Source organism: Lepidochelys kempii, chromosome 20 (genome assembly GCF_965140265.1).
Source record: "Lepidochelys kempii isolate rLepKem1 chromosome 20, rLepKem1.hap2, whole genome shotgun sequence".
Classification (NCBI taxonomy): domain Eukaryota; kingdom Metazoa; phylum Chordata; order Testudines; family Cheloniidae; genus Lepidochelys; species Lepidochelys kempii.
Genome location: NC_133275.1, coordinates 21895315 through 21905487, shown reverse-complemented (window position 1 = coordinate 21905487; position 10173 = coordinate 21895315). Strand labels below are relative to the sequence as shown.

At 52.5% G+C, this 10173-nt stretch overlaps 1 protein-coding gene across 8 annotated transcripts in view; it reads left to right on the top strand.

Annotated features, from left to right (window-relative positions):
• The first annotated feature begins 284 nt into the window (after window positions 1–284).
• Window positions 285–10173, top strand: part of LOC140901111 (adhesion G protein-coupled receptor E3-like) — a 35070-nt gene continuing 25181 nt past the window's right edge. For 7 of the 8 annotated variants that reach the window (XM_073319368.1, XM_073319371.1, XM_073319367.1 and 4 more), the window contains exons 1-5: window positions 285–512; window positions 5452–5502; window positions 5771–5914; window positions 8718–8861; window positions 9801–9938. In XM_073319368.1, coding sequence (XP_073175469.1) covers window positions 482–512; window positions 5452–5502; window positions 5771–5914; window positions 8718–8861; window positions 9801–9938 — 508 coding nt within the window. In that variant the 5' untranslated portion in view covers window positions 285–481. The remainder of the gene's footprint in view (window positions 513–5451; window positions 5503–5770; window positions 5915–8717; window positions 8862–9800; window positions 9939–10173) is intronic. The other variant, XM_073319364.1, reaches the window with a different exon arrangement.

The following is a 10173-nucleotide window of genomic DNA, read 5'->3' as shown; positions in this document are numbered from 1 at the left end:
GTTACCTAGGGAGGTCATGGAATCTCCATCCTTCGAGATTTTTAAGGCCCGGCTTGACAAAGCCCTGGCTGGGATGATTTAGTTGGTGTTGGTCCTGCTTTGAGCAGGGGATTGGACTAGATGACCTCCTGAGGTCTCTTCCAACCCTGATATTCTATGATGCTATAATAAGACCAACTCCCCCCACCCTCCATGTCCCACTTTCAGTTCCTGAATAGATAAAATTGCAACTTCCCCTGTTGTTTCCTGTCCATTGCAGGGGTGTTATTTGGGTACACTGATAATAAACACGTAGTAGATGCCCAGAGACCATCCTGCGCAGAGGAAGAAGAAATGTCACAAGATAAGGGGCGCTGAGCTAAAGCCTCCAGAAAAGAAGCCCCAGTAAAATCTGTGTCATTCAGCAAACTTCCTCTGAGAAAGATCACAACAGGACAAAGTAGGGCAGTTTTCTTGTCTGGTAAGAGAAGGCAGTGGCATAATGAAGAAGCAGCTTATCACCCACCTTGTAGGTAAGTTTGTAAGGAATTGTGTTATTTTCTTCCAATGGGGGCTTGGCAAAAAACAAACAAACTTAACTGAAGCTCTTTGGGGCAGGGACGGTTTTTTTGATCTGTGTTTATACAGCACCTAGTACTGCCCAGAATCTGCCCAGAAACTAGCACTATGTGGGCAGAGGGTGCCATCTGGGTATTATTCTGACCAGGTGTGTGTGTACGTTAATGTTAGGCATGGAATTAGCCTAGCTGCAGGGGGAGTGGCAGCCAAGAAACTGGGAGAGACTCAGAGAAAGAGGAAGAAAGCCAAACAGGAGCTGTAGACACGGGTTTGAATGACCCTGGGAGAAGACCAGAGAGAAATTTTGGGTTTGGTGATGGCTAAAGAGGCTTGCGACTGTAAGAAAAGAAGGTTACAGAGTGGTAGCCGTGTTAGTCTGTATCAGCGAAAACAACGAGGAGCCCTTGTGGCACCTTAGAGACGAACACATTTATTTGGGCATAAGCTTCCGTGGGCTAAACATCTGATGAAGTGGGTTTTAGTCCATGAAAGCTTATGCCCAAATACATTTGGTAGTCTCTAAGATGCCACAAGGACTCCTCGTTGTTGGTTTTTTTAGGAAAAGAAGCTATCCCTGGTTTTTGGTCCCTCCTGCATTTGGAGAAGCAGGACTTGTAACTAAACCAGATTGGAACAAAGGAAATACCAGACTCCATCATCAGTTTCTACTCCCAGTTGGAACATGCCCAGGGCCCAGAACTTCAACTAGCCGCTCGGGCTGAAAAAGGGCAACAATAATTGTCATTGTGTTGGGATCTTTGAGGGGTCGTAGGGTCTTTCAGTGATGGGCATTCAGCCCAGATCTGTGACTTTTCATATAAATGCTAATTTGATCAATGACCCGGAGAGACACGTAGAATCGTTACTGAGAAAGTCAGCAAAAGACATGCGGATTGGGGAAGTGGTAGTAAGGAAGAGGACAGGTCATGGATACAGAGAGATCTGGATCCCTCGGTAAGCTGGGTGCAATCAGAAAATATGCATTTTGGTGTGATCAAATATATGGACGTACATCTATAAACAAAGAATGTCGGCCATACTTACAGCATGGGGGGCTCCATCCTGAGAAGCAATGACTCAGACAAAGATTTGGGGGTCATGGTGGATAATCAGCAGAACATGAGGTCTCAGTGTGACCTGTGACTAAAAGGGCTAATGTGGTACTGGGATGCATGAAGAGGGGAATCTCCAGTTGGAGAGAGAGGTTATTTTACTCTGTATTTGGCCCTGGTGTGACCCCTGCTGGAATCCTGTGTCCAGTTTTGGGGTCCACAATTCAAGAAGGGTGTCGAAAAAATTGGAAAGGTTTCAGAGAAGAACCACGAGCATGATTAAAAGATTGGAAAACTTGCCTTATAGTGATAGACTCAGGAGCTCAATCTATTTAGCTTAACAAAGAGAAGGTTAAAGGGTGACCTGATCCCAGTCTATAAGTACTGACATGGGAAATAAATATTTGATCATGGGCTTTTCAGTCTAGCGGACAAAGGTCTAACAAGATCCAATGGCTGGAAGTTGAAGCTAGACAAATTCATCCTGACATAAGGTACAATTTTTAACAGTGAGGCCAATTAACCATCGGAGCAACCTGCCAAGGGTCATGGTGGATTCTCCAGCACTAGAAATCTTTAAATCAAGGTTGGATGTTTTTCTAAAAGATCTGCTGTTGTTCAAACAAGAATTAATTCAGGGAAGTTCTATAGCCTGTATCACACAGGAAGTCAGATTAGATGTTCACAGTTGCCTCCAGATCTATTAATACACCGGTGGCTGGCCACGCTGGGTATCCTTGGGTGTTTTTATTATTAATCACAAATGGCTAATAATGAAGGATTCATTGGTGTTTGCAGTGTGTGGACGTGATTATTAGTGGTTTGTTATTAATTGTTGTACATTGATTATGAATGATTGGTCTTGGGTGGCTGTTGTTAATCAATAATATATTAAGGTTATTGTCACGGCCCTGTGTGTAGCTAAATAGCTAGGTGCTGTGTGTAGCTAAATAGCAAAAGACACTTCCTGCCCTAAAATTCTTAGTCTCTTTAAGCCCTGATTCTGCAAGGAGCCCCCTACAGAGTCCCCCTGACTTTAACAGGCATGGGGGAGCTGCTTGGGTGAAGATCATTGGAGGATCAGGGCCTTATCTTAAGAGAAGGTGGGTAAAGGGAACTGAGCGGAAGGGTGGGGCCGGAGGACAGATAAGAGTGACACAAGCGTGAGGGGTTGTGCTCATGGCTTTCTAGGCATAAGGTATTTGTTTGTTAATGGGGAGAAGCAAATCACCAGTCTCAGCTGAGCACCGGCGTAGTCCTTGGCCACTGGGAGTGTCACCAGTATGGGTGCCGAGCGCAGCCAAGCAGGCCTAAGTGCTTTTGATGAGCTGGGTCCCTGGGCCTTAACTGTAAGACCCCCGTTCATCTCAGTGCCAGGACTGTAGACAGGTGTACCCGAGAGCAGACCCGCCCACAGAGCCTGGTGGTGACTTACAATGCTACTTGAAGCACCCAGTTAATGAATGGAGGGTCGAGTCAGTGAGGCTGCTTCAGGGCAGAGGGCTGGAAGGGACCTCCTAGGTCACCCAGTCCAGTCTGGGGCATAGCCAGAGGTGGACCCCGCCACACCCAGTTAGCACCTCGGTCCACCCAGATCCGAGCCTGTGAATGCAGAAGCTGAGAGCGGCATGGGTGTGGATCAGGAGCTCCTGGCTGAAGGCTCTTGGCCTGTCTGAGGAGCAACACAGCCAGCAGGGAGCGGTGCAGGCAGGCCAGCCGCTGCCCCCACACAGGTGCCAATTGGCCCCCCGGGTTAACCCATGCCTGCCTATGGGGTTGTGGGAATCGATCCTCTCCACTGACCAGCCCAGCCCCCCGGCTCCCTGCACTCAAATCCTTGCCCTGCCCCCAGCCCCCTTCCAATCCTGCCCCCAGCAATCAAATATAACACGCAGTAACATCATAACATGCCGTATATAGGATTTGCTGTGACGTCAGATCTTTGGTCGTTGCCCAGCCGCCACGAACGGTGGCCCCCCCATTTCCGCCCTGCGTTTTCTCTCCGAGCGGCCAAGATTCTCTCCACAAAGCTGAGGGTGGGGGAAGCAAGGGGGTGCCTGACACCCAGGGGTGAGAGAGGTAAGAGCTTTCCAAGCAAGCTGGCCAAGATTCAAACTGTTTGTGGAAGATAAAGATGGGAGAGGGGAGAATCCGGGGGCGGCAGGGCCCAGCCTCACCTGAGACTGAGCAGCTGGGGATCAGGTGGTTATAAAACCCAGTGAGTGGCTCAGCTGGGGTTGGCTGGAGAATTGCAGGGAGCAGGAGGTCTGGGGGAAGTGAAGGGAAGTCAAGGGAACCCCTTGGGTCAGGGGAAGGGATGGTTTGCAGCGGTCCAGTCCCCCGCGATCACACACAATCCTGCCATATAACCCTGTGTATAAATGTATCCAGCCGCACCTTACACCACTAGAGCCATTGGGAGGCTGATCCAGAACCTCCCTCCTCTGCCAGCTAAAAACCTTCTTGTATTTTCTAGCCTGCAACTTCCCAGCCCCCTTGGATCCATAGGCGGCGAGTTATATGGGCCCATGGTGCCCGTGCTCCATCAATATTTAGGAACGGGGGCCCGCTCCACCAATGTTTGGGCTTACCGCGCTTTGGGGGGTCCCATGCATCAAGGGGACGCGGAGTCCAGGCCGGCCTGGGGGGTTAGCAGAGAGCCCGGTGCGGGCAGCAGTGAGTGACCCAGCCCCAGCCTGCCCCGCCCTGCCCCACCCCCATTTCAAGGGGGCTGGGAAGGTTCAGGCTAGAAAATACAAGAAGGTTTTTAACTGGCAGAGGAGGGAGGTTCTGGATCAGCCTCTCAATGGGACTAGTCGTCTGTCCAATGGACGTTCTGGGCACCACCAAAAATTATACAAACCTGGTGCCCAGGCTTGGATCCAAAATGCAAGCTGCCTCGTGTAACCGGCCGCAGTGCGCTGGGCTGCAAATGCCAAGTTCCTCTGCTCGTATTGTGCCCGGCACGGTCCTTTGTGGGGAAATGAGGATCAGGCCAATGGGTTTTTTTGAAAGTTTGGTCCCTTTTCTTTTTTAAATCAAATGGCCTCACATGCCTCGGCCTCTCTGAGTTCCCGGTCAGAGGAGAGAGCGTCAAAATAATCCCTTTGTGTGGGGGCAGTCTTCAGTGCAAGTGACAGCAGGAATCGTCTGAGGTTTCCACCTGCCTTCCCAGCTCCAGAGGGGTTTAGACCGAGCCGCCGGGCTTCTGGTTGTCCCAGCCAAGGGGCGTTTCTGAACCTCTGGGGGCTCAGCTGTCCCTGGAGTTGGGTAGCGAGCACCGCTTTCGAGGTTACATCGCCAAGCAGCGGGGACACTGGAACGGTGGGAGGAGCGAGTGCCTGCGAACTTCTCTCTCGTGAAGGGGCCCACAGAATGAGCTGAACTCGTGTATCCTTTCGTGGTGCTTACTCAGGCTAAACTCCGGCTGGGTCTGAGGGCCAGATCCTCAGCTGCTCACGGCAGTCAAGAGTGCCACGCTGATTTACACCGCCCCGGGATTGGTTCCTGAGTTGAATACCTTGGGATCTGGCCCATCGAAAACCTGTTACTCTGATAGGTTACGTTCCAGTCGTGCTTAGGGGTCTCAGCTATGATCAGCAATGTGAAGACAGAGGCTGCTCTGAAGAGTTTATAATCAAAATGGAAAAGCCAGACCCAGGGGAAACAGAGAGGACGAGCAACTTGGCTGAGGTCAACTAGCAAAGCCAGGAAGAGAACCAACCAACCACCCTTCCCTGAGACCCACTGCTCTACCCACTAGGCCACCCACCCTCTTACTGGGTAACAGCACTAAAATCCAGTGAAATAAGAGCCTCCTTGGTTGTTTCTCCTCTTTCAGGCTTTTGCTGGCTCATCTGCTTCAAGGGGACTCAGCATTTCTCCAGCGCTGGTAAGTTAATGCCTAGAAACCTGCACAAAATCTCCAGATCTGAACCCCGCAGTGTCCTGCAGCTGGAGGGGGGCTTTGAACGGGCAAAGAACTTTCCATCCCATTTCCTCCTCCCCTTTCCCCACCTTTCTGTGTATTTTCTTTTTCATTCCCTTCTGCTCTCTTGCGCTGTGTCCCCGCTTGCCACAAAGCCACCTTCTCCGCTGGCAGCTAAACAGGGCTGCGCTTTAATTCAATGCCCAGCCCTGGTTCCTTCTTCATTTCCCAGTGAACAGGTGCGACGATCCAATGCTGTGCCCTGATTATGCAACGTGCATCAATGCTCGTCAGGGCTACTACTGCACCTGCCAACGTGGGTTTGTATCCACTTCGGGGGCCACGGAGTTCACCGATCCAGCCGTCCGCTGCAATGGTGAGTGTGAGCCCTAGAGCTAAGGGACGGGGAGCTCTGTACTGGGGAGACTGCCATGGCGTAGCTCTGGATCGTGTGATGAAGATAATACATCAGGTACTAGAGAAAAGAGTATCGGGGACTGGAAAGCACGATGCGGTGACTAAGAGAGCCAGGCTAGGCCAATACATGGCAAAGGAGATTTAATGACTTGACTTCCCGCAATCTGGCCATCAGCAACCCCAGGAACGGCCAGTCACACTGGGAAAGAGCAATGGAAGTTAGACGGTGGAAACTGCACACAGCCGTGGGTGGGGAAGCTGAGCAACCCAGACTGCGGCCAACTGGGACTGGAGAGCGGGTGGATCACTCGGTCACTGCCCTGTTCTCGTCATTCCCTCTGAAGCACCTGGCACCGGCCACTGTTGGAAGACAGGGTACTGGGCTAGATGGACCATTGGTCTGACCCAGTCTGGCTGTTCTTGTGGTCTTAATCCAAGGTGTAGGAGGAGTTCTCCCCACCCTCACCCTGATTTAAATCAAATCCACCCTGGAGGGGGGATCAGGCATGGGGAGGAGGCTGGGACAGGCTGGGCAAGGAGACGGGGACTGGGATGAGAAACCTGAGGAGTGCAGAATGGGATGGGGCCAAGGAGCCAGAACTGGGGAAAAGACAGAACTGCCACAAGGACAGATTGGAGGGGATGGGGTGGAAGGAGCCGAGCTTGGGGGAATGGGCGGATGGGTCTGCACCCACTAGACCATGCTCCCTCCAGAGCCTGGAATGGAGGCCAAGATTGCAGAGTCTCCCCATTCCTCTGCTGTCAGCAGGGATCTGGGGAACTCCCCGGCAAAGTGCCCCCTCCCTCGCATAGATACTGACAAGCTGCTGCGGCTCTTGGTTTCTCCCTCAGCTCAAGTGCCTGAGGCCTGTGCAATGGATGTTAAGGGTCCAGCTCGGCTGCTGACCCATGTGGCTCTTCGTACGATGCCACGTGATGGGTTTTTTCAGTTTGCTTTTGGAAAAAACCTAGGAAAATACATGCACCAAAACCGCCTTTGTTAAAAGACCGTTCTCAAGCAGTGGTCCCCAAACTTTTCAGGGTCATGTCCCTCTCTCACCCCTGTCCACCCCACCTCCCCTCCAGCAGCCGGAGGGAGGCGGCGGCTCCCAGGGTGAGGGGGTACACGGACAGGAGTAAGGGGGCCAAGGCTGGCGCTGCGGCCGGGTGCAGAGCTGGCCCCCCCAAACGTTCCCCCGTGCCCTCCTAGGGGGCGCACCCCACAGTGTGGGGACCACTGTTCTAAAGGTTGCCAGATAACCACTCAGAAGTGAGGAAATGCCAGAAGACAAGAGTTCTCTCTCCTCTTGTGCGTGTGCATTATGCCATAGGCTTTCATTACATGGCCACATTGAGTGCAGGGCTAGATCTGCTCTGGGGGCGAGTCAGGGCTGGGTAGGGAGGGGATTTGTTATCTGCAGGCCCCCAGACTTCCGGTGTAGTGCTGGGCAAGTCACTAGCTGTGTGTTGACTTGAGGCCCCGGGGCCTGATCTTCAGACGGGCTGAGCACTCACGGCTGCGAGTGAGATCAAGGGGAGCTGGGCTCTGCACATGCAACAGGCTACAGAAGGCTACGGGAGCTGAGCCAGCAGGTCCCGTGTGCCTCAAATGCAGTTCCCCGAATTACTGCTTTGGACCTTACTCTCTCGGGGCCTCAATTCCCCATCTGAAAAATGGGTATAATAGCCCCTCCCCTCGCAGTGATATCGGAGGATCAGCTCCCTCGATACGCAGCCTCCGTTCCTACGCTCCCCACCTCCAGCTTTTCCTTTCCTGGTGTCAGGGGAGGGGGCTGGAGGCCTGTCCTTGCTTCTTCATCAGATGCCTTCAGAAGCGAGCCCAGCTGCCTTGATCCTACCTCCTCACCCACCTATTCTACTAGGCCCACTCTTCCTCATGTGCGGTCGGCTTAAAGAATGAATATGAATCATAGAATCATAGAATATCAGGGTTGGAAGGGACCTCAGGAGGTCATCTAGTCCAACCCCCTGCTCAAAGCAGGACCAATCCCCAATTAAATCATCCTAGCCAGGGCTTTGTCAAGCCTGACCTTAAAAACTTCTAAGGAAGGAGATTCTACCACCTCCCTAGGTAACGCATTCCAGTGTTTCACCACCCTTCTAGTGAAAAAGTTTTTCCTAATATCCAACCTAAACCTCCCCCACTGCAACTTGAGACCATTACTCCTTGTCCTGTCATCTTCTACCACTGAGAATAGTCTAGAACCATCCTCTCTGGAACCACCTCTCAGGTAGTTGAAAGCAGCTATCAAATCCCCCCTCATTCTTCTCTTCTGCAGACTAAACAATCCCAGCTCCCTCAGCCTCTCCTCATAAGTCATGTGTTACAGACCCCTAATCATTTTTGTTGCCCTCCGCTGGACTCTCTCCAATTTGTCCACATCCTTTTTGTAGTGTGGGGCCCAAAACTGGACACAGGACTCCAGATGAGGCCTCACCAATGTCGAATAGAGGGGGACGATCACGTCCCTCGATCTGCTCGCTATGCCCCTACTTATACATCCCAAAATGCCATTGGCCTTCTTGGCAACAAGGGCACACTGTTGACTCATATCCAGCTTCTCGTCCACTGTCACCCCAGGTCCTTTTCTGCAGAACTGCTGCCTAGCCATTCGGTCCCTAGTCTGTAGCGGTGCATGGGATTCTTCCGTCCGAAGTGCACATTGAAGCACATTGAAGATGTAAGACAAAGGGTGCAAAGGCTTATTAATTCATTAAATTGTTTCTTCGTCATTTCCCAGCTGATGCGTGTGCAGCTTCATCTGTCTGTCCGGCTTTTGCAACCTGTGAAAACATCCCTGGGAGCCACCGCTGCGCCTGCAAACGTGGGTTTGCATCTAGCTCTGGGGAGCAGTACTTCACTGATCGAAAAGTGAAGTGCAAAGGTGAGTGTGAGCTCGGAGAAGGGGAGCCGTGCATTGGGGACACTGTTATGTAGCTTGCACGAGTGTCACCGGGAGTGGCTCTTCCACTTGCAGGGAAGGTTCGGTATTGAGTACTTCGCTGACTAGAAAGCATGATGCAGTGACTAAGAAAGCAAGGAAGGGATATATGTGGCCAAGGAGATTCAGTGACTTGGCTCCCCCCGCCTGTCAATCTGTCCCTCTCCAAACCATGGGACAGCCAATAAAATGGAAAAGCCATAGTGAGTCTGCACGCAGCCCTGGAGCAGGGCAGGGTGGCATGGGGATGGTGGCTGAATTCCTCCCGGAGCAGCCCAGGGTGTAGAAAGAGTCCCCTCCAGCCCTGATTCCATTCCTTGCATGGAGGGGAGGAGCATATAATGGCCCCACCTCCTTCCCACACACTTTTGGGACACCATGATCCACCAGGAGGAATATGGAGGAAAGCATGATCCTCGCAGAGGCCCGCAGGGAGGTTCCTTGTGAGCTCCCTCCTCCTATGCACCCATATCCGGGCCACATACAATCCAGCCCCTAAAATGGATAAAAGAAAACTGTTTTTCTTTTTACATGATGCAGTATTAACCTGTGAAACTCCCTGCCACCGTATCCCATGGAGGCTGCAAATTTATCAGGTTTTGAAGAAGGATTAGAGTGTGATATAAATAATGAGAACACCTGAAATGATCGTCAAAAGCATCTAGTACCCGCCACTGCTGAAAGCAGGACTCCAGGCTAGATAGGTCGTGGTCTGAGCCAGTTCTGGCACAGAGCAGAGCGATCGATCCAAGGGGCCACTGAGGCTGGTGGAAAGATTCCCACTGACTCCAATGGGCTTTGGATCAGGGTGTGGGTGGACAGGGGCAGTAAAAACCCTGGTGTCCTAGCATTGCTCAGTCCAACGTGGATTCCCTCCCCTAGATATTGACGAATGTTCCCAGGACCCATCGCCCTGCGGCCCCAGCTCCGTCTGCACCAACACCCTGGGCAGTTACGCCTGCACGTGTCCCCCAGGCTACCTCCCCCCCAGCCAGCCTGGCATCCCGTTCAGCTGCACAGGTAAGCGTCCCGTGGGGGGGCTGTGGGTGGAGCTCTGGGGGTGGGAGGCTGAGGCCGGCTCTCCGGTCGTCCCGCAGACGAGAGCGAGGGTCTGAGCGGCTCCCGCTGCCCACCCTGGAGTGCGACTGTCTCCAGAGCCCTGGGAACTGGGGCAAGCTGGCTGTGTCTTTACGGCTGGCTCAACAGGTTTGCTCAGTGGGTCGGGCGGCTGCCCGGGAATGAGGAGACGGGAGTT